We start from the raw sequence: 24,100 nt of genomic DNA on the forward strand, positions 1-24,100 counted from the left end.
AAGAACCCTGCACAATACATGTTAAATCTCATTTCTGTGGTGCTTTACTTCTAGAAGGAATCAGAAACTAAAGGTCAGGGTAAAGAATCTTGAGTAATGCTTGTATTCTGCAAAACCTTAAATAAAAGATCTTAAAGCTTTTCTGCAGGCATTAAGCATTGTTATTTATATGCTGGCATGCAGAAAGCAGTTATTTTTTTATGTTGTTGGGTATACAAATATTCAACTAAAGACTGTGACCATAGACTATCACAGCAGAATTTTGTTACAGACCACTTAGAAATTTTTGTGTAGGGCAAATTTATACATAATTGTTCTCTCTTTGTTTTCATTAGTATTGATTTTTGCAGCTTATGAACTTACTTTGTCTAGTTGCATTCTGTATATTTTGATGTATGCTTCATATGCCCTTAATAAAAAAAGGTAAGTATGTTACAAGATTACATTGAATGATTTTTGCTTTTAATAAAATGTTAATTCCAGTTTCAATGTAGTTCAGAAGGACAGTTCTCAGTTCCTTACTGAAGGCTGGCATGTTATCTCCTTTGAACGTTATGTTTTTATGCAGGATTTTGACTCTAATCTTCCTTATTAATTCCGTGCTGAAAGGGAAAGTATGTTGACTGGTATTTCATACTAGTTTACAGATACTATGCAGAGAGTTCCTTTGAATTTTGGATCACTGTTGTAGCTCTAAGACAACTAATTAAAACTTTTTATTCAGTCATTTCATTGACCCAAATTAACCTTGTGAAGCTGATATTTCCTTTTTGCACCAGATTAAAGAAAACAAAAAAGTGGAAAATGTTTATCTGTGAAACACTTACTTTGAGGGAGGTGAATGTAGTTGTGCCTTCAAGGTGTTATAAAGCTAATGTGTTTATTGACATAAAAATATGCTGGGTTTGTTGAGGGGCTTTTTACTGTTGAAACCATTATATCAGAGAGGCTGAGTTTTTTCTGACAACCAGAAAGATAACTGTGATGTTACACCTATATCTGCATTTATGTTTGGACAAATTTATCTTCATATTAAGAAAACTGAATGCTCAAATTACATGTGTGGGTTGTAATCTGGCCAAAATAAGATCAAGTCCATGATCAAAGCCAGTAACTTTTCAGGAAGCAATTCTCCATTTTTAAGCAGCATTACTAAGTTGCTTATATTATGAATCTAATGTAAAGAAACTGCATTTCATACATTAGTTCACTAGAGTCTTAGTGTTAGGCATTTAAGTCAAAAGAGCTGTTTTCCACAAAAACTTTTGTGAATATACTGGTTTCTTTATGAAGGAAGTTGTCTCATACTGACAGTGTGGTAGCCTGGAAAATATAACCTTCATATGTTCTGCTCATAAATAGTGTAATTAAGAATTAATCCTTTTGACTAAAGGAAAAACACATGTGGGTCTGTTCTTACAGCCTCTTGTGAGTTTTTCATATGGATCCATCATGATATTGTAGCAACAAATTGAAGCCCTTGTTTTCCTCTCTTTTAGTGCTGTAGAATTGGAACATGAATGCTTAATAGTTTTTAAATTGAATGTATTTAAATTACCTGTGTGTTTACTGCCTGAAATGAGGATTGAATTTTGTGTACCAGTTTCTCAGGTTTTCAGATGAGACTTGTCTTTCCACCTAATCTTCTTGGAAAGACTTCACTACTTCTTGGGGCTAGCAAGTCGATGGCACATAATATAATTTCCCAGGTTGTTTAATGAAATCCAGTGTATTTGTTAGATATCATTTAAGTGGGACAGACTAGAGGGCGTCAAAATGAATCCCCAGTACTGTGAGTAATTAGGAAGAATTCAGCCTTAAAGGAAAACTTCAGAAACACTGAACTTGATAGAGAAATGGTGGCAGTATAGGAAGTCAGGTGAAGTCTTAGCTACATTGGTCTGTTCCTGCATTGCTGTTACTTTTCTTTGTGTACACACACACAGAGTTGTTTATGTGCAACTATAATGAAAATATAACTTGGTTTTATTTTCCCTGATGTACCTGAACAGAGTAATAAAACACAAAAGCGATCTTGCTTTTTATCACGTTAAAAATGAGGAGAATTCAGCAGCAATCCTGAGGCTGTTTTGAGTATAAAGTTGTCTAAACAGATTGTTCTAAAATTGCCATTATACTTGAATTAGAGCATCTTGCTAATCCAAGCACGCTTCTGACTAGGTGACATACTCAGTGAAGGGAAATGGGATTTCATCTCCACTCTCCACAAAAGCAGGTGAGATGTGCAGTAAGGAAGCAGGGCTCCCTGAGGGCTCTGGGAAGCACTGTTCCTGTCCACGACCACTGTGCCTCTCAGACTGTTGCTAGGTTTGTGCACTTCCACCAGGATAAAGCTGGCCCTTCGTAGTACAGTTGATTCATGAGTACTGGTATATATGTGAAGGTTTATTCATTGTTGAAATGAAATAAAATTAAAAATAATTCTGCATAGAAGTGGACCCCTTCCTGACTCTGAGCTATCACTGAGTGATTTAAGTGCACTGGGGAACTGGTGTTCAGCAGTGCTATCTTGGAAGCTTTTAACATATTACTGCCTCTTTATTGCCATTTGTATTTTGCTAGTAATAAAAATATATCTGTTGTCCTCTCACATAATTAGTGGCTTATATTAATGTATTCTTTATTTAATGTGTTTACACAGTCCTTACAAATGTGTTGGTTCTTTCCATCAAAAAAAAGTATTGTTTGAGAGAGCTTACAATCTGCTTGCACTGTTACAAGAATTTCTTGGTCACATCTGTTTTATATGTATGTTACCCTGCAAAACATACATGGAACAAGGAGAGGAAACTATGAAAAAAATGTTTAGAAGGTCAGTCTTTTGCTTATCCGTAATTAGAGTGGGTAAAATATATCCACTCTGAACTGACTCCATGCAATAACAGCCACATTCTCTTCCTTATAGGCGATGGTAAAGCTGATAGGAATTCTGAACAGAATCTCCAGAGAAAATGCAAAGCACCTAACAAAGAGTGTCATTGGATTATCAAGATGTCTCATTGCAATAAAAGATCAATAAGAAGCAGCAGCAAATGGGAACTTTACTGTGAGTGGAATATAGAACATGTACAAGCAAAATGCTTCTACTTTTAGTCTTTTATTTAGTGAGAGTTTGGTTAATGAGAGTAGATATATCTATCAAGAAGCATGAGATTCTGAGCAGCATCTGACAAAACTGTTACCAGCCACTTCACAGCACAAAGATTTGACCTGACTGTAAACTGATAGTCTTGAGTATGATGTACACCAATTAGTTAAAGATCAGTAATTGACAAAGGTCACTTGGTCCAAACATAGTTCCTGTCCATCAAGTGAAGTATATATCATTGCAGTGTCTGGCTCAGGGGAGGTGAAAAGCACTTTCTGCACCTCACCTGTGTTATCCACTAGTGTCTCTTATGTTTCATTTACCCTGCTGAACATGCAGAGCAGGAAATGTTCATGCTTGCTGGAAATCCAGAGAAAACCCAACAAATACTTGGGTATAAACGTAAAAAAATTGACTTCCCTACTGTGCCAGCAGACAGAATGCTGTGATTGTAGAGGTCATGTCACAGAACCATTGATCAGGCTCTTCCACACAGTGTCTAGTGGAGCTCTAGAGGAAGTTACTGAAGCTGAAAACAGCTACAAAAAAAAGCAGATTCATCTGTTTAGGTTTCACAAGAGTGCCCTTTAAAATTCCAGTGGGTTCTGCGTCAGATGCTTATATTTTTGTTATTCCCATCCATCAGCAAGTTCTGTGTTGCAAATTGTGCATGACTAGAAAAGTCAAAAGGTAAAAGTTGATTTAAAAGAAGTTCACAGTAGAATTCTTTGTTCCACACGTAGTTGTGTGAGTAAACTGAATTGACTGGGAACATGCATACGAAAAGGTTCTCCATACAGGTGCTGAGCTGGAGCAAAGGTATGAGCAGCCCTTCTACTGCCTGGGAAAGGCTCTGCCTGCAGCTGCTGTGAAGGTGAAGCAGACAAGCTTCTGTGTGTAGAGAGATGGCTGCAGTAGGTGCCTATGAAGCCACAGCTCACTGGTATTTTCACCCTTTTATGGACTGTTGCAGTATGTGGTGGGGTAAATGAATTGCAGGGTTAACCAGTGACAGTTGTGAAATGGAGACATGCTTGACTAGATGTGATATGAGAGATCAGAACTGGAGTCCCTACAGGCAATCCATACAACAACTTCTATTCCTACAGAAGCAAGAGGGTTGTTTAGGGGGGTTTTTTATTGTTTATTTTTTGTTTGTTTTAACAATACAATATAATTTGCAAATTATTAGTGAAAATTTGGGTGAAACTCTCGGAGCTTCAACAAACTCAGTAATGGGCTAAGATAGCTTGGTTTGCAGTAGCTGTAGTGGTGATGGAGTCTGTAACCATTACAAGAGGATATTAGTGAAACTGAAAATAGGAGTAATTGGACCATCATCAGATATTAAAAAGCTCTTTGCAAAAGGGCAAAGAAAACAACTGTAAAATATTCTGGTCTTCCTAAAATGGAATTTGAGAGTCTTCTTGTCAATGAAACATGATAGGTTTATTAAATATGCTGTAGAATGTATGAGAAAGTTGGTTTTATCTGCTACAGTTTTTCTCCTTAATTTCAGCTGTATGTATGCTACTGCAGCTTCAAAACATCTGGGTACAGTGATTTTTTTCTTTTCTGCACCTGCAAGTGTAAGTACACACATAAACAAAAAAGAAATTAAATCTTTCACAAAGCCAAAGAGAAAGAAAAAACCCAACCAGGCATGAAGCTCAGGGGAGCAGTATGACAAGTGCTGAGCTGTAAACAAGCTTGAGAGGGATTTAATTCTTCTGACAAGTGCCAGTGGTAGCATCTCACATGGACTCAGCATATGCACACATTTCAGAGGGGGAATCACAGAGGACTTAATGCAAATATAAAAAAGCTCAGAGCACATCAGCCTATACCGTTCTAAAAGTAGCCTCAAAAATCAGGATGAGCAAGGGTTGTAATTATCTTGATTTTTCGGAATTTTGCCACTTGTAGGAGGGTTTGTGGTTTATGCTCACACTATAATTAGGCTTTGTAACATACAAACTACAAACTCTTTAGGGCAGGGATTGGTTCATATATTTGTAGGGCAGGTACAGTAAGACTTCATTGGGTGGTATTTTCAGGGTGATAGTACAATACAGCCACTGAGTAATAGCTGCTGTTCTAGGTTTTAAAGAAGCTTATTTTAGGTCATAAGATTTTTGTTGCTGTTTGTTAAGGAAAGAGAAATAAGATGTAATTTGGTATCCAAATTAAATTTTAAAAGCCTCTAGTGCACACTTCTTCCCTAATTACAGTCAGGTCCTTTCTTTTTCAAATAAGCTTGTAATTCCCTCATTTCTCTAGCAACATTCTGAAAAGGACACACTACAAACCATCCCCAGCAGTCTACTTAAGCAGATTTCCCCATGGCAGTTGATGAGTTAGTGCTGCAAGATGTAGCCTGTTTTCACTTAACCTTCAGAAAGCTTTGGGATGAGTAGCACATGCTTCCTGTGCTCCAGCCACCGGATAGGTTTGGCTCATTTAAGAAATTAGACCAGTGCTCTATTCACCTTAGATCTTCAATCCGATGTTTTCTTTTCTGCTTTCCTCAGTCTGCAAAAAATTAATTTAAAGGTTACATTTACTAGCAAAGGGTTAATAATCCCTGGAGATCTGTAGGCTTAGCCAAATACTACTGTGTTGTATTGTAGTTAGCTAAAAACCTGGTTTTAACCATAGTTTAGATTTCATCGCAGAAGGTAGACTCTAGGAAGAGAGCCTCTCTTGGACCCAATCTTTCATGCTCACTTAGACGGCTGACAATTAGAAAAACATGTTCTTTTACGAAAGTTCTATTATGTTTTCAAAATGCTGAACTTTAAATTCCAGATATTTCTGGATTCAAATGTGAGATTTTGTGTGTGTGCAAATTACCTTTCATTTGTATGATGTTTCTTAACCCATTTCTGGATATGTGTTTTGGACATCCCTTTTATTGCAAGTGATTGAAAATGGCCCCGCATTTGCAATAGTTGTGAATAACCTTCAAAGTAACAATTAACAGGCTTGACTTTACCAGTGGAGTAGTTTATCACCTTTGGCATAGAAAGTGAAAGCTACTCTTTCCTTCTCTCACAAACACATTAACATCAACTGCTTTAAAATATTTTTTTATTATTATTTTTATTTCTATAATTTTTCTTTTAAGGACAAGTGAGCATAGGAGGGTCTCATTTTGTTCTGCAGTGAGTATTCTAATGGATTGCAAAACTGTAAATAAGAATTATGTCGTCTTGGACCTGTAATTATTTACTAATTGAAAATTACCTGGGTAGATTAATGAAGAGAAGAAGAACACAATATCAGAATCTTTTTTAGCAAGTGACTAGAAAGAAAATTGTTTGTTACTAGAGCAGACAGAAACTCTGTCTGAACCATCCATTATTTACAGAAGTTTTGAGAATCATGTGTATAGTTTCAAATACTGAATTAAAATCCAAGCATCTATGAATCTTGAAAGCCAAATCCTGCTGTAGTTTGGATCCTGTAGCATTTATTTTCTGTTTGAATATTGAGTATAGTGCTTCATATTGCAGAAAGCCACACAGTAGTTCTTGGCACAAAATGCTGGAACTTTGGAGAGCACTTGTGTGAAGGTAAGAAACGATGTTTCATAGCAGTGGGGATAAACATAAGGCAAATCTTTCTGTAACCAAGACAAATATCTCTTCTTAAGGAGAGTCTCTGGTTGTTTGGGGGTTTTTTTGTAATTAACAGAAATTGAGTTCATTGAACATTATTGTATGCTCTATTATTGAAGCTTGCTCACACTTCTAGGGGGGTAACTAAAGCAAGTGAATAGCAAGCTACCAGTAGCTTACAACTTAAATCTTGCTACACTTAAGAGCAAGACAGTACTTTTAGTCCTCTGGTTGCATATATTGGTCTGAGCATTCAGAAGGTTGAAAATGCTAGATTTAGTGGATTTCTCTTGGTAAAAGACAGACATTCATTCTGGGTGGTGAAGATGAGTTTTACCAGAATACAAAATTATCCTAAACCACCGACTGTGTTTAAACCTTGCTCCATTAATTTCAACCCTCTGTGGATGCATAGGCCAAACATCAGTAACCTGGAAGATTTGTTAAAGGCTTTACTCTTCTAATTCCCACTGGGGTATTTTAATGTTGACAGCTGTTAAAATTCTCAAACTGGAGCTTCACATCAGTATTCTCTTCCTCACAGACACCTGTAATGGGATTCATCTCTTTTCTTTGTTATTCCCTTTGCTCATTTAAATGTAATGTGCATTTCTCATCACACCACTGGATTAGTCTATATAAATTACTAAAATACACACATACATGAACACACATACGTTTGTCCCAGAAGAACAGAGGATGGTATTTTGGTTTTGATTAAAAAGATGGACAAAGATAAATACAGCACTATAATTCTTGTGCATTTCTTTAAAACAAAAGACTTTTTTTATTATGTGGCCAGTAGGGTGTGGCCTCTTGAGGCTCTTCCTGAGATTTTCATCTTCCCTATCCCTTCATCACTGAGCTATGTTCTAGGAGTGGAGAAATTAATTCCATTTATACTTCTGGTGCTTTACTACCACTCACAGGCTCCTCCCGTGCCCCTTCAGTTTATATTCATTGGAATTGCAGCTTTGCTAGTTTTACTTTCCTGGAGGGTTTAGGCAGATATTGGGCAAGTATTGTATTGCTTTAGGGATTACTAATTCCAGGGCCTTTGTTCTGCAAATTACGTGTAAATGGATGTGCTGATGGGTGTTTTCACCTGATGTCTGATTGAGATTCCTATGGAACCAGTCTTGTCTGCCTTCGTTCATCCACAGAGCAGGCAGCTCAGGATGCCAGCCTTGTATTTGCACGAGTGAACGCAAAATAACTCGGGTCCAGTGACTGGTAAAGCTGAGGGAGGGGCGGCTGAACAGTCCGAGACACAGCTGTGAAGCCGTGCAGCATTGTCTATTGCCACAGGCTGGGTTGGCTGGGGCTTTGGGCAGCCTGGGCTAATGGAAGGTGTTCCTGCCCATGTAGGGGGGTTGGAGTGAGATGATCCCTAAGGTTCCTTCCTACCCAAACCATTCTATGATTCCATGATAATATTGGATTTTACAGCCTATATGAGGTTGGCTGCCTTCTCATCAGTCAAGGCTCACTTTTTGTGATAAAGTGGTACTTAATCACTTAGATGTTGACAAAGATGGGGATAGATTTTGGTAGTTTAGTAATTGATTTATGGTCTTGTGAGAAAGTAATGCAAGGAAAAGATGTAAAATACTTCATCTGTACAAAATCACTTCTAGTCTGTCCTGGCTTTTTATTTTAGCTACTGGTAATTACACACTGCTATTTTAACTGTGCAACTTCAGCCTTTTAATCCCAACCCTTACTGTCATTTTTCACTTCACAGCTGCATGCAGAAGCCCAACCCAGTATAGATGGTATAAATATGGTATACTTTTCTTATCTAGTTAACAAAAAATCCTGTAAAAAGTTGACAGTGAGAGGTTGGAGAAAAGAAAGGATTTTAATGGATCCAAGTCTGAAATCTGGAGAATAAGTAACTTTCTAAAATTAGCCCTCAATGAAAATCAGATTAAGCAGACAATATATAGTACTTTTTGTAGAAACAAAGTATTTCCTTAATTTCCATTCCAGTGTTTTCATTTACAAGGATGTTCCTGAGCAAATGACCAAGGTGTAATTCTCCAAATACAGGCAGAAGCATCAGTCATATAGAACAGAAGATTTACTTTGGAACAGTACAGACAACTTCAGAGGTATAAAAAAAAAAATCCCTACAACATATTTTGCATGAATAAAGAAGGTAGGTTTTGAATCTTGTTATTATTTTCGATGGTGTAAAACTCATTTACATATTTGAATAGCAAGATTTTGACATCTCATCTAAAACCTTTTCCTGACATAAAAGCAGAGAGTGCACAGTTTCTAATAATAAAAATCTTTACTCTCTTTTAACATAGGCACATAGTAGTATAAAGATACTACCTGTGCATTAAGCATAAAGAATATGTTGTCTTGTTATAATGTGTCAAAATATTCTTTAATGAAGGAAGGTATCTAAAATGTACAAAGCAGGATAAACCAGCTACTAATACCTTCGTTACTGTCTATCAACAAATGACAGTCCTACCAGTAAATGAATGAGCTAGAAGGGATAAATGGACAGGTTATAGAAATTGCTTTCACGGTCATCTCTGAACACAGAAGATGCAGTTTTAAGCTTTCAAATTTCAATGCAGTCATTTTGGCAATAGGAACATATGAACGTATCAGGTGTCAAAAAATGTCTTACTCTTTATATTCCATAATTAAGCTTTGTAGTATTTTTTAAATTTTAAATACCCATTGTGAAATATCAGTGAGTTCTACCCTTTCAAACTGTGTGGCCGCTAGCATTATTATGGACTGTAGAATTCAACCTGCTAATTAGACTTCTAACAAGTATAGTTGACGGGGAGGGGTTGGCCTTCCAGAATTAATGGACCTCTTTGTCTTGCTTGAGGCATATCAGAGCTTAATACCATGAACAAAATGCTGATCTGACCTTTGGTTCCAGGATGTGATGCTGGGTCATAATATTTTTGAGGTTCATTCCAATAATAAATTACAGTTTTAATGATGGCTCTGCAAACATATGGCAAACAGAAGACACTTTTCATAGATTAAAACAACATAGCTTCCATTAAACCTCTGGAATAACTAAACCCAGTAACTTGTTAAACACTGAAGTGTTTGTTTGTTGTACTTTGTTTAGTTATTTAACACCTGCCTCCTTCCTGCTTTTAGGTATAATCAGCATTAGAAATACTATTGCTAATCAGGTTGTCCAATCTTAAAGCATATATACAGTTCCTGCTACTTTGAAACTGTTCTGCTGCTGCTTCTTTAAAGCTCCATGTGATGTTTACCTGCGAAGCAGTGAGACTGTATTTCTCATAAATTAATTTATGAATATTTATATACCAGATGGTTTTTCAAGTGCTAGCCAAAACTGATGGTGTTTAAACCAGAGTAATTGAGAAAGATTGAAGAAACTCATGGAAATATCCATGATGGGGTAGTACATTTGTGACTTCTAACAGCCAAATTATTTATGCATTTGGAAGTACAATCCTTGAGCTTCTCATTCTTGATTGTACATTTGATCCTGTAGTTAGCCTGTGCTTTTAAGAGCATTCTTATTGCTGTATATAGCATAAGATTAGCAAAGGCTGAAGGTATGATGACGCCATTGATATGAGTATCTGTCCACAGTGTCCCTCAGAAGTCAGACCCTGACTGTGCACACTTTGAAAGACAAAGTCCTTGAGATGTGGGCAAAGAGGGAGCAGGGGAAAAGTGATGGTTTACTGTAAAAGGTGCATTCCATCCTCCCTTAAGTTGTGTCTATTTTATGCAGTTTAAATTAGCTACATGTCAGTACATATATTTTGATGTATTTGCTCAAACATTTTGTCAATTCCCAAGTAGCATTTGCTAACAGACTGAATTTTGGTGCCATCATCTGTTGGCCATGTACAATTGCAGCATGGGCAGATGGGGATCCTGAAATACTTCCTCTATTGCTTGTTTCACATCCAGTTTCATTTCTTGTGCTCACACCTTATGTATTGTGCTTTGAAAAAACAAACACATACAGAAGTCTATACAGTGGAGCAGTCATTGTTGGGCTGGATGTCATATGTGAATATTGGCACAGACAAAACAGGCTTTTTACAGGGAAATAAACTAGACAGTGTGGACTCTAGAACTGCATCTATAAAGCTGATTTACATAGCCACTTTATGTCAAAAACTTTAGGTGGTCCTGATATTTGGCAGCAACAGTATGTATTGTAGTTTTCTGTTTGGAAACTTTTGCTTTATTTCAGTAAAGAGTTTGACCTGCATGAGCAAAACTGTTTGAAAGTAGTTAATAGGGACTTAATTCTGCTCTAGAAACTAGAGCTAAAACTCCATTTTTTGGGGGGAGTAAAGTATCTTGCCAGTATTGTGTGCTCTCTTCAAGACTAGCTTCTGCAGAAAGATGATTAGTTTCTTTGCTTTATCAAAGTGGTGTCTTTACATCCAGCAGCTCATCCAGAGACAAGATTTAACATGATTCTTACTTGCTGGTAGTAGATATGTACACTGTAATCGGGCTTTTCTAGCTGTGAGGTGGTGTAGTAGTAATAATCCCTGTCACATTTGAAGCTTGTTATCACTAGGTGAAAAACTCTCTATTTGTAGCTTCAGCCTCCATTTATGAATTTCTATCCAAGTCCAACAAAAGAAAGAAGTTTGAAGATGCTGGAGAGATGTCTGGCGTAAGAGTCACAGTTGTCACAATGAAGAATGAGCCTTGGCTACACCTCAGGGCTAAGAGCCTGATGTTTGTGAATGCAAGTCATTGTCCAAAGGTGTCTGTGTCTGAGTTGATCTTTTTCCATTAACAGCCAGTACAGAGAGCTGACATGACCTCACCCTGAGGTAGATGTTTCTAACTGGCCGGCACACCTGCCTTCTATCCATCTTCAGTAGCAGGATTTTGGGAGATGCTATGGTCTGAACTTTGCTAAGATGGATCCCATACAATACAGCCATGCTGTCACTACATTTCTGTCACAGAGAAAGAAACTCCATCATGAGTATTTACAAAGGATTGTCAACTGAAAATTAATTACTTGGAAAATCCCCAAGCAACGTACTGTAAACTGGCCCAGCTCTGAGCAGAGGGTCAGACCAGAACAATGCCAGAGTCCAGTCCACCCTCAGCTTGTGTTTCTGGGTTTAAAGCAGGTACCCTTTCTCAAGGGTGAGACTCGAGGGGAAAGTTTTCTGTTGTAATGTGTGTGGGATTGCTGTGTTTGATCCTTAGCAACCAAACAGATATATAACATTTATAACTCAGTGACAGATCTGTGCTGCACAGTAAGCTGCCCAGGTGGACTCAAAACTTGTCACTGATTTTTGCACTCTCTTAATCTTCCTGTTTATTCTGTGCTTCATTAAAGTCAATCTCTGCTGGACAGACTGTCACTCAGGCTAGGCCAGTCCTGCTGTCTGCACTCTCTGGGGATCACCCTTCATCCTGATAAATGGTCTATTAGGAGAGCACGTGTCAGAGAGAAACCCTTCGTGAAGCTAAATAGATTAGAGCCTCTTCCCTCTGAAAGGTCTCAGTGGAATGGGGTAGGCGTGATCGTTAAAGCGGATTTAGAATGAGAAGACACTATTCCTCAGGATAGAAATTACTCTGAGTTTACAAAGGTATGGAGTAGTTCTAGTAAATATATAGAATGAAAACCCTCAACGTTAGCACTTGCCACCAGAACAGATGCAGTGTGATGATCTGGAAGTTGCTGAACTTTCTCATGGTACCCCACTGGGAATTGAATAGATCCAGCCTTTCTCTGTGCTTTTGTAATACCTTTCTTACCTAGTGCAATTGCCAGCATGAAGCAGCTATACAAATTTAATATTCTTGCAATGCAGTTTAGCAGCTGCAGGTACATTAGGACTGGTATAATGACCAGCAAAGGGAGGGGATTTCTGGTTCTTACAGACATCCTATCCCCCAGCTATGCCATTGTGTGAGTCATTGCTGCTCTAAACACAGTCCTTGGCCCTCTAAACACATCATGGTAACAGCAAGGCCAAAAAATCCGTTGCAAAAGCAAAACCTGCCTTTGAAATAATCTGTTTACGAGCGTGACTTATGTGGCATCACACACCCAAATGCCTCTGGTCCATCTTCTGGTGCTGCCTTTACCTGGTACAGGTTTCCTCAGGGTGGGACATGGGGAGAGGAGAAAGGGGCTCAGGTTGCTCCTCTTTGTTTCTCTGTGGAGTTTGGGTAGTGGTAGGGGCAGGAGGATGAGCTCAGTTAATGCTCTGAGATTAGTAGATGTTTAGCAGAGGTTGCATCTGTTTTGCAGACCCTCAGAAGCAGCTTCAAGCTCTCAAAGCTGCTCTTGTTTTAAATTGCTTTTTAAATAATTTTTTTCTCCCCCACTTTCATCTTCCCTTTTTCTGCATTACTGAGTGAGGGTGAAGGGAAAATGGATTCAGAGCTTTTCCACACAGCTTTCTGTGTCCTGAGCAGCCATTTCCATTGGCAGCACAAGTCTCCATATCTCTGGTCTTGAGCTTATTCACTGCTCTGTGGATGTTTGGTGTTGCAGGGATGCCTGTGGGAAAGGAAAAGCTTGTGCAAAGAGTAGGCAGGTGAGATCTTGATGCTTCTTTTTTGTTGCTTGAAGGAACATGCAGAAGCTCTGATTTTCACCCTTGTTGGAGCCAGTCCAACAGAAACCTCTCAGTTCTCTTGGCACCAAAGAGAGTGGCAGGTCCTCACCGGTGGCATTTGCACCAAAAATGGGGAGGGAGTGCTGCCAGAAGACTCTCTTGTGTGAAGAGTGGCTATCACTCAGGAAGAGGATAGAAAAATATTATGCTGAGGAAGTTAATTTTAAATGAATTAAAGGAAGATAAGTTCACATTTTCCAGATGAGCATCTTTCAGGAAAAAGAAATCAAATAAAATAACAAAAAAGTTATAAACGGCAAATTCAACATTAGTTTCAATGAAAGATTAAGCAAATATTGTAGACATTTTAATAATAGCAATAAAAACCTAACCTAAGTATCATAACAATATGCATGTTGTAAACTCATGTAATCACATGCAGTTATTGTTCCTAAATTGCATCTTGCTTTTTGCAACAGTAATATATTCTCTGTCTGCCTGGGAAGATTTGGTAGACAATGGCTGCAATGATGGTACAAAAGTTGAAGGAGGTAATGTGGGGGAGTTCTGGAAGGCTCTTTTCAGCTCTCTCTTTTGTTGTCATTTATTTAAATGCAAATCTTTCAGGGAAAAAAAAGTCCAAAATCTGATAAATATTCAATAGCCTTGGTGCATTCATGAATGTGAGGCTGAATTTATGGAAATGGTGAGTCATACAGAAACTTGTCCAGGGAAACAAGGCATTTCTGTTAAAGGAAGAGCAGGGTACAGCAAAACTCTTAAATTAAGCCAAGGCCTAGAGTGTATTTTCATGTCTTCTAATTGGGAATTTTAAAGATATACTATGTAGGAAAACTGTCACTTTGGTCATCTTCAGGCAGACATAGGCAACACTGCATTCAGATAGCTGTAATCAGTGCAGCTTCTGCTCTCAGGTCCAAGAAGGACAAGTGCCTGTGATAGCCCATGATGTTACTGTGAGAAAAGCAGGTGGTTACAAAGCCTGGGACCAAGTCATCACACACAACTGGAGTCACAATTGAGGGTGTAGAGGGTGGTGTCCAGGAATGTGGTTCTGCTGTGCTGTTTCAGGTTCTGGTTTGTGCCAATAGAAGAGCCCTCCCCTGTGGAGATACAGCTAGAAAGCAGAAGTGAGAGCACTGCTAAACTCATGTCAGAAGTGGACGTGCTAACGCTGCTGGGCCGCAAACCATGGCAGGCAGTACGGCCTACCAGGAAATAGCTAGTATAAGGGAATGGCATGCTTGGTATGTACCTGTGCCGGTTAGTGCTAGCTTGTCGTTTTGCAATGTTATTAAGAAACATAGATATGGTTGTTATAGTGATTGCTGCGTATAGAAGAATCTATTTTTAGCTACTGCTCAAAAGGTATAAATACTTAGCTCTGTATCAATAAAATCGGCTTCTTGCATCCAAGCAATCTGCCCCGTCTCTTCCATTGCTGACCGTCACATGACACTCCCCAGGCCAGGATCCTCTCCCAGGGCTGGACACAGTCTGATGCAAATAGGTGCCAAAGCTCATTTTCCCTTTCTTTTCCTTGCTAAATCAGTGTTTGTACTGTGACTTTCACTCCCTGGGCAATATGCACCAAAAATGTGGCCTGAGGAGACCTTCTTTTCCTCTGTCAGTCCTGAAGAGGAATATGAGAGACAGCTCCTCCACCTGAAGAACGTTATGGAATGCTATAAATATGTTAATTCTCTAATTTATTAAGGTTAAAACTTACTTGACCCATTTAAAAAATGTCACTGTTTCCAGGGTATCAACAAATAAAAGGATACCTGAAAGAGACCTACAGAAAAGCTTGGGTGTATGTCATGAATGTCATGTTATTTCATGGCTTTACATTTAAGCATCTCAGTTACTGCATCTCCTTACTCTTAGAAGATTACCAACTAGAACAGGTTCAAAACTTTGTGTAAGTGAAATCTGCAGTGCGTAAAAAGAATTCACAGTAAACATCTTTTCCTTGTAGGTAGACATGACACAAAAATGTGGGGTTTGGTATTTGTTCTGTACTGATATTGTTATTCTTGTCTATTCGTTATGTTTCTGCCATAGTTCATTTTGAGTTCATTACAGAGCTTTGCCTTACAGTATGACATGACTAAGCTTATGCTTAGCATTATTATTATATCATTTGCTTGTAAGCTCTGCCTGTTTTATTGCTGAATTATCCATTTTTAGCAATATTATTTAGAAAATAACTGTCCGCAAATGTCTAGGATTTTTTTCAGGTTTTACTCAGATCAGTTTAAACTGTTCAAATCTTAGATAAAATAAAATACAGCTTAGTAGAGCCTATAGATATAACCTTAACATTTGTTTATCACTGACTAGGACTGGCCAGAAAATTACTATTTAGGGAGGGTTTCCATACATTTTGGGATGAAAATCATCTTAATTTTTTTCCACAGCTTCTTGAGGAAAATGGGACAAATTCTCTATCTGATGCAGTTGAGGGCATGGAAGATGGATCTTCTACATCCAAAACTACTGGCTATTTAGTATTATCTATTATTTAAGATACATCTCACTTTATAGTCTACATTTCCACATACCACTTTGAAGGCACAATTTGATTATTATTGGTTGGTTGTTTTCTTGCTTTCAGTTGAGGACAAGCTGCTACAAGGACTCAGGCTTCTGTCCTCAAGCTCAAGGTGTCCAGAGAAGGATTTGTGCAGGGGGACTTCCTTCTACACCTTAGGTCTAGTCTGGCTGGACACCTTTCCCATCCTAGGTTGTGTGCAGAGTAACAGGATGCTTTGCCATGACTTGCTAAGCCACCTTGGGAGCCAGGTGGGTATTTGCTGCCTGGAAGGCAAAGAGAGTAAGTTTTTCAAATACTGAATAGCAAAATATTGAACTTCAGAAGAAGAAAGCACCCCCCCCGGAAATAAAATAAAAACATATATTCCTTCAGGAAACTAGCCCATTGCATAACAAGCAGATAAGAATGAATTGTTCCTTTCAAGTCAGTTTTTAAAAGAGGAAAATATTTAGAAAGTAAATCTTGCAGTCTAGGTAAAAGCAATTTTGTTTTATGCAGCTGCCAGTGAAGAGTCCTGGTGCAGTGGTACTTGTAAGTCGTAATCAATAAACATGAATTATTTAGAAGACACAAGATAAAAATGAATGAGTATTAAACCAGAATTAATCCACCATATAAGCACTAAGCAATATGTATGTGTTCCTAGCAAATTGGTAGTGACATCCATTTGGAATCTCAGTTTACATGCATGAAAAAGGTATAAGTGAATGTTTCATCATCTAATTGTAAACAAATTTTAGCTAAAATGCATGAACTAACTGTTAAGGATCAAGTATCTTAAATTAGAATGTCTACAGTATATAAAAGCAGACATTCTGGCCAGATGGTATGAGAATAAGAAGTGACTGCACTTCAAATAAATAACCAGAAATCATGTGCAATGGGGTTCACTCGAGCACCACACATTAAAACAACCTGCAAAGAAGAGATGAGGCAGTTTAGGAGAAAAGTTTTTGTGTTGGAGGGGCAATGAAAAATCTCATTTAACATAGATACTGTGTTAGTCCCACTTTTTGCTTCTTCTGTCTGCAGAAATGAGGTCTCAACAGAGCTTTTGGATCCTGAAGAAACATGATGAGAGATATCATTCCCAACCCACTGACAGAGAAGGAAGAGGAGTAATAGTACTCACATGTAAATGAAGTGAGGCAAGGCCTGAAAAATGCTTCATGACAAGAGGAAAAATTGAGGAATTAGGAGTGTCCAAAAGAGTACTTTGTAGTACAAAGACCTGTGGGATGGGAAGAAAATATTAAACAGGTAATGGAGATGACAGAGGGTAGAGATAATTCCTCCAAAAATACTAAAATGATGTACTTGAACTACAGTTGTATCTCTCTAATATACATCTGAATAGATATGGAGTCAGGAAATGGTTATTTATAAGCTAAAGCAAAAAGTCCATTGGTATTGCTTTCAAACATAGATACTATCTAGAAGGCAAGCCCATGTAAAATGTTTTCCGAATGAACTTGGTTAAAATTTCAGAAGTATGGGTGGTTGGGAATGAGAACTTCCAGCATATCTGATAGCAGAGGAAAAGTAGAAACTGCTCATCTTAACATATCCTGTAAAATTCTGTAGGTCACCCAGGTTCAGGTTGTGTGCCCTTATTAAAGCTCCAAGAATGTTTCTGGACTAATTACAGTAAAAGTGAAGTTGTTCAACAGTGGTGTTTATCTGTTACGACAGCATAGTGATCACTGATTCTTGCATGAGTGACAGAAAGGTTAAGTTAGAGATCTTCTGAAGGAGGACTTTTTTAGCCATAGGGGACAAAAGCAGAGGAAAAAAGGACTGACAAAGGTTGTATACAAAGAAGCCTTTAATGCAGATTTGCCATAAGGCAAGATAATAGTGCTTGAGTGTTACGAACTGCAAAAACTGCATGAGCACATTATATTTTAAACACTTAATCTGTTTTACAAACTATGTACATTCTTCTGCTAAATAAGATGAATTGGGATTCAAGAAGCAGCACATCCTGACAAATCTTCTCCTAAAGGCATCCATTAATATAAATCAACAGTAGCAATTTTCTTTGATCATTTATTTGCAAGAATCATTAAGGTTTATTAGCATAATTATTCCCTGTGGGACTTCATGTCACATAAATGAAAAATGGCATTATCAATATTTAAAAGATAAGTACGTAATGTTCAGAGTACTTAAACAGTACTCTGCAGGTGGTGTCCAGCTGTAGCAAATTAAATTAGGTTTGATTTTTAAATTCTAGAGATATAACTTGAGACAAAACTAGGTTCCTTATTGTGCAAGGCATAAGCACAACACTGAACTCTGTAGTTACTCATTACTCATGTGTGTAACACTGTTATCTAATTTCAAGGAAGCAACTTGTCCTAGGATACCAAAGGGGAAGAGAATATTGCTTACTGGTGGAAATCCTTCTATAATATCACTGCTTTTCTTACTTTTAACAGTTCTATATGATGACCTGAAATTTTCCCAGTGAAACGAGACAACTTTTTCCCTCATCTCAGTGGAGACATGGAGAAGGGCCTTGCTTTCCTGCAGGAGCTCTGAAACCAAAATCAGCTGGTTTCTCTGTAGTAACACTGTGATCATCTCAGTACTACCCATGAGGCTTGGCTTACAGGAGCACTTTTTGAAACAGACACAGGGACTGATGCATAGCAAAGCCTGTGGGTAACACTGTGGCGGGGACATTTCATGGACAGAGATCTGTGGGCTTTGTCTGGCCCACAGCAATGCAGAGCCAATTCACCGCTTCCATGAGGAATTTTTGTTGGAGCACAAAATTGCTGTTTTGTCAGCAGCAAAATGTATCGGTAACCACTGTGTACTCTTCTCCTCTCTAAAAGCTCTTGAATAAAACATCAATGAATTTACTAAACATGCCCCAGGACTCCTCCAGACATATCCCTGTGTGGGGCAGGGAAGCAGAGCCTGCACCAGCCTGGGGCTCATCACAAGGCTCTGCCAAGGCTGCTGGGCAGGAGGAAGAGCCAGTGTAAGAGATGGATGCAGGCAGCAGAATGACTTTCACCTTGCTCTCTGACCTTTTGGGACTGATGTTTGTTTTCTGTTACTGCCCTTCAGTTGCCCTCTCCATTGGTTGGCTTGAGGTTATGGCTACGGATTAGTTTGTTTAATACTCTGTTGTTTGCAAATGACATCTTTTTTCTTAGTATTCTGCTCTTTGCTAAGCTCCCCTTTGGAGCTCCTCAGTTTTTTAATTATTCACAAAAGCTGAACTGAACTCTTTGGAATTAATTGTGTTTGGTGGTATCTTGCAGGAATGAAAGGGGTTCTGCTTTCTTCTAAGTACATTTCTTGGTGCTTTCAAGTCTCCACTCAAGTTAGAACACATGCCAACACCTGGACTTGGTGCTTCCCAGGAAATAGGCAGTCCCCAGGAAGAATATGCCATCTCACCCTTTTGCTTGGTGTGTACTTTTTTATGGGTGCTGCTATAGGAAGAGTAGTAAACCTTAGTACTTAACAGTTTATTTCTCAATATGTCGTTCACCTTTGGAAATTATAAATCTTCCTTCCAGAGGTGTGTGTTCTGATGGCATTGCATACAAAATACTGAAAAGGAAACTGATCTGCTCAGTGCTTAATGACAGCCAAAATCTGCTGGGGGGATGATGATCACTGCGTGGAGGCCATGTCTGGTTTTAGTTTTCCCTCTGCCCATTCAGTTGGGCACTTTAGCAGACAAGCTTGCAGGCTGGTTACTCAAATGCCTCCTCTGCACCCCGCACAGAAAAGAAGGATAGACTAGAATAGGAAAAAATCTAATCTTTCTTTCAAACTAAAAGCTACAAATGAAGCTTGTTGTCTTGAAGGACACTTCTGACAAACACTTGTATCAGAGGTCCCATGTCAAAGTCTCAGTAAATATATACCTTTTAAAAACCTTTTACAAACAGTACTTTCATGCTCATAAACATCCAGATTCTCTACTAAAAATCTTCTCCATTCACTTTCCTAAGTAAGGACTCGGTCCTTTTGCTTGAATTTACGATCTCTGTTCTCTTTCATTGGTTATGATAGGTAAGTGGATAAAGGTCTTGCTGCAAAAAACCAGAAGTGTCATTATAGCAATGTTTTACAACATTCTTTATAGAAGAACTATATTGCTGTACCTAGACCAGGTGTTTAAAAAAAATTCGTAGAGGTGAAGCAGAAAGCCTGGTATTCTCAGCAGAAAGCACTTGCGTGCTCCCCAGTGTTTGCTAGTTGAATTAAAAGAAGCACGGTGGATGTGGCTCTCTAATTGGGTTCAAATCACTGAATGCTGGCAAAGTGGTGCCAAACTCACAGGAAAAGAAAACTGAGTTCTACAACTAAATACTTACTAAACCCACATTTGTCACATCAGAAACAGATGTATTTTTGTTGAACACATTAGAAGCACTGAGTATTTTTGTTCCTTGTAATATTTTTGTTTATTGTCTGTAATGTCATGAGTAAAAGATTGCTTCTGCCTACTGCTGCTATGGGACGTGTTTTCCCTACTACTGCAGTATAATTTAAAAAAAAAAAAATTTAGTACTAAGACTTTGTTGACAGTGATAGCCCCTTAGCTCCTAAATCTGCTATCCCATCCATCACTAATCTCAAACAATGCAAGCATTAGTTTCTCTGTGACTTATCTGGGTCCTTAGTAGATCAATAGCACAGCTCAGATATTTCAGACTCTTCCCTGTTAATTTGCATTTGTCTTTTCATCCAAAGAAGGTAAACTACCTCACAGAGAAGCTGTGTTATCCCCAGTAGTGGTTTATAATGTTGCCAAGTCAGCATGACCCACATATCTCAGCTGGAATGCATTTGTCACTGTCTCATGTTATGATTATCTGGTAAAATGCCCTAGAAAAGATGTAAACTTGCAAAATGGCTTCACCGTTTTCATTTAATGACCTTTTCTGCCGTGTGTTCCTCCATCACCTTCAACTGAAACTGCTAAATAAAGGGAACTTACTTTTTCCCTTTAATGCTCCATTTCATCATTTTTGCCATTAGCTTTCCTAAGCAGTCTTCACTTCTGCTGTCAGGAGTTCATCAGTGGGTGCTGATACTGAATTTAAGAACTGACTCATTTATTAAGATGCTGTGTCAACCCTGAGATAGGACTGCTGAGTTTAACTCTACATTTGTACAATTGGCTGCTGATTACCTAAAGCTTTTCAGGCTCTAGGAGGGTTTAATGCTCTTAGGAAAAAGGAATGAGAATCAGGTCACTGACCTGTAGCTGTAACCAGGCTGCTGCAAGAAGAAATGCTCTATGGAACAAGAGTTTGATTGCAATTATGCAGCAGGGACTCATTCCTTTCCATATTATAGGAAGGTAGATATTTCATTTATCTGGTTTTCTAAAAACTTCATAAGCTATGTAATGAAAGAAAACTGAAATATAAACACACTGGATTTCTAAGAAGTCTGACCCAGCTGGTTGCTAAAACAGTGCATTTTTATTCTTCTTCAGAAGAGCAGAGCAACTCTGCCTGGACTGAACTCTGCTCTGTATGTGTGAAATTTGTAGGTCTTTAACTGAGAAATTAATCAGTGCTATCAAGGAGCTCTGCTTTTGACATGAGGAGAAGGTAGGTCTGTTTTCACCACAGTGCTTGATTTCTTCCCAAATAGGAAGGTACGAGGGAGGCCCCTCCAGGGAGGGGGGGTCACTTGCTGTGACTGCACAGCTGGGAAGAGGAGCAGCAAAAACAGGTGCTTGCCTCTCAGGTGGAGCAGGAGCACCCAACTGAGATGACCTTGACGAGGAGAACGGGATGTGCTAAGAGGGCCTAGCACAGAAGTGCTTGGCCAGGTGCAGGTGTGTGGAGAGCCAATAGGGAGATGCAGCCAGTGCTGGAGAGCAGCAATGGTTGCAAACTGAAAAAGGGGAACTTCTGGCTGGATGTAAGGGAGGGAACAAAAAAAAAAAATTAAGATGCCCAAGCTTTAGGACCAGGAGTCTGCAGTTCCTGGGGGTGCTCTCAAGAAGAGATGAAACCAGTAGTTGCATCTAAATTGAGGGAAACAATTGTTTTCCATCTCTTATGTATTCCATTTAATGGAAGAAAAAGACAAGGGCGTATTGGGTATTTCTGTGGAGTTTATGGGTTATTTTTCCCTCCTGGTTCTCTATGTGGGGTGACTGTGTGCTGAAAGGTTACTTACCTTCTTTTGGAAATCTGCAGGCACAGAACGTTTATTGAGCTGTCCCTGTGGCTTAACTTATGTTGGGGAAAACAATCAGGGCATTAAAGGTAAGAGTTTCTGAGCACAAACTGCCATAAGGTATTGAGGATAAAGGAATTCTCTGGTTGCATTTTTTTTCTTCTTTGTATTTTAAGCACACTTTAGCAGATGTGAAATGTATAGGAAATAAAAGAATAGTGAGGTTCCAAGGACTGGAAACCTCAAAATATTTTCCCATTGGGAATCTTTCAGGATATTAGTCCTGTGGTCTGTCTCTTCTGTGAAAGATACGCTGCTAGCAAATAGTTTACATGCAAATATAAGCCACCTCTTAATTTTAAAAATAACTTTGTGAACTGACTCATTGGTCTCTGATATGTATTTTGTTCAAGCATTTTTACTCCCACTTTTCTGAGTACCTTGCTGTCCTGGAGACTGACTCAAGGTGCTCTCCTTTTAGAGGGTTGCTGTTCCAAAATGAGGGTGTCATGTGAGCAAAGATGACATTTTATGTCTCAAGGTTATTTGCTCTTATTTCCTAAAATGAAGGGCAGGGACTTGATTTTGTTCTTTTGTTTGGTAAGAAAGAAAATTCCATTTATTTCCAGTGAAGCTCATATCTGTTTACTGAGGAGAAGGAGCAGCAAAAGTACCTTTTGCACCTTTATCCCCCCCAGCCCTGCCACCTCCAAACCTTGAGCACTAAAAGTCACTGCTGTGCCAGAGTAGTTAAAAGATTCCTTCTTTCTAAGTCAATGCTTTAGAATCATTGGACGACTGGGGAATGGGGGGTGGGGTGGGGGTGGTGTTGACATTTATTTGTTTCCTTGCCTAATGGTGAAGAAAGTGATTTTTTTAATGTTTGGGGTGTTTCGGTTTTTTGGTTTTTGTTTTGGTTTGGTTTTTTGGTTTGGGGTTTTTTTTTTGTTTTTTTGTTTTTTTGTAAGAGAAGTATAGTGGTAGCACCACTTGCAAAGAACTAGGGAAAGTTTATGATCTTTTTCTGTCTCATCTCTTTCTGCTTGTATCCTTTTAAAGACATGGTCTCCTGTAGTTTATTCCTCCCTTCCCCAAGCATTGTGGGAAAACACTTTTCTTATTAAGAGGACAGAGAATAACCAAAGCTCCAGAAAGAATTCCACCATTGTGGGAAAATTTCTAAAAGATTTAAAATAGTGTTTTCATCCCAAAAATATATAGATATAGACACATCTAGCACTGCATCAGTAGAAACAAGCAGACTTCTAACCTAATTCTTTACCTTCTCTTAAGCTTTATTAATTAATTTTATAAAGTAGGTGACATTAATGAGTTTGAAATACTGCTTTAAATAAGCTTAAATGTCTTTAGTTTTACTTAACTGTGTAGGAAGGAACATAAAGGTGAGGAAAGTGGGTAGGCTTGAGTTTGGGGAGTTGGGTGCCCCAAGGTTGATTTCCTTCCTGGAGCAGAGTCAATCCAGCCAAACTCTGGAGGGAGCAGTTGTGGTCTGTGTAAGGTCTCTTTCTGGAATATTAAAGGCTGGGTTTTCTTGAATAAAGCATACTCTGTACCAAGTACCCTTACCAGAATCATGTAGAGTCATCTGTTTTGGTGATGTTCATGTTCTGTCTGTTGTGTTCTGCCCTGTGCCTGCATCTCCCACACCTGTTGGGGATCCATCGTCATAGCTATGAAGGAGAGAAATTCTTAATTAAACGCTGCCACCTGGTATCTCCCACACCTCTTGGGGATCCATCGTCATAGCTATGAGGGAGAGAAATTCTTAATTAAACGCTGCCACCTGGGGTTTGTGTTTAGAGGTGAATCAAGTGCATTAATTCAAAGTCACTACTCAAGAAATGCTTTTAAATAGCAACTTTCAAAGGTGCCCCTCGCCATGACGTCACCCGGCCCTGGCCCCGCCTGCTCCGGGGGTCACGTGCCAGGGTCGGGTCGCCATCTCGGCCAATCAGCGGGGGCAATTCCCCCAGAAGCGAAATCGCGCCCTGCAGGCCGGCGGCGCCACGCGTTGCCA

General features: G+C 38.8%; 1 protein-coding gene and 1 long non-coding RNA gene across 2 annotated transcripts in view; both read left to right on the forward strand.

The window, feature by feature from the left end:
* The first annotated feature begins 3,103 nt into the window (after window positions 1-3,103).
* Window positions 3,104-21,629, forward strand: LOC108447567. Its single transcript, XR_001863209.1, has 3 exons — window positions 3,104-16,139; window positions 16,924-17,151; window positions 18,333-21,629. It is a non-coding gene; the product is annotated as an uncharacterized LOC108447567 (long non-coding RNA).
* A 2,333-nt stretch (window positions 21,630-23,962) lies between these two features.
* MNS1 (meiosis specific nuclear structural 1) overlaps window positions 23,963-24,100 on the forward strand; it is a 7,392-nt gene continuing 7,254 nt past the window's right edge. Inside the window, exon 1 of the mRNA XM_017736846.1 lies at window positions 23,963-24,077. Coding sequence (XP_017592335.1) covers window positions 23,963-24,077 — 115 coding nt within the window. The remainder of the gene's footprint in view (window positions 24,078-24,100) is intronic.

This window comes from Corvus brachyrhynchos, unplaced genomic scaffold, assembly GCF_000691975.1.
Source record: "Corvus brachyrhynchos isolate BGI_N302 unplaced genomic scaffold, ASM69197v1 scaffold200, whole genome shotgun sequence".
In the NCBI taxonomy this organism is placed as follows: domain Eukaryota; kingdom Metazoa; phylum Chordata; class Aves; order Passeriformes; family Corvidae; genus Corvus; species Corvus brachyrhynchos.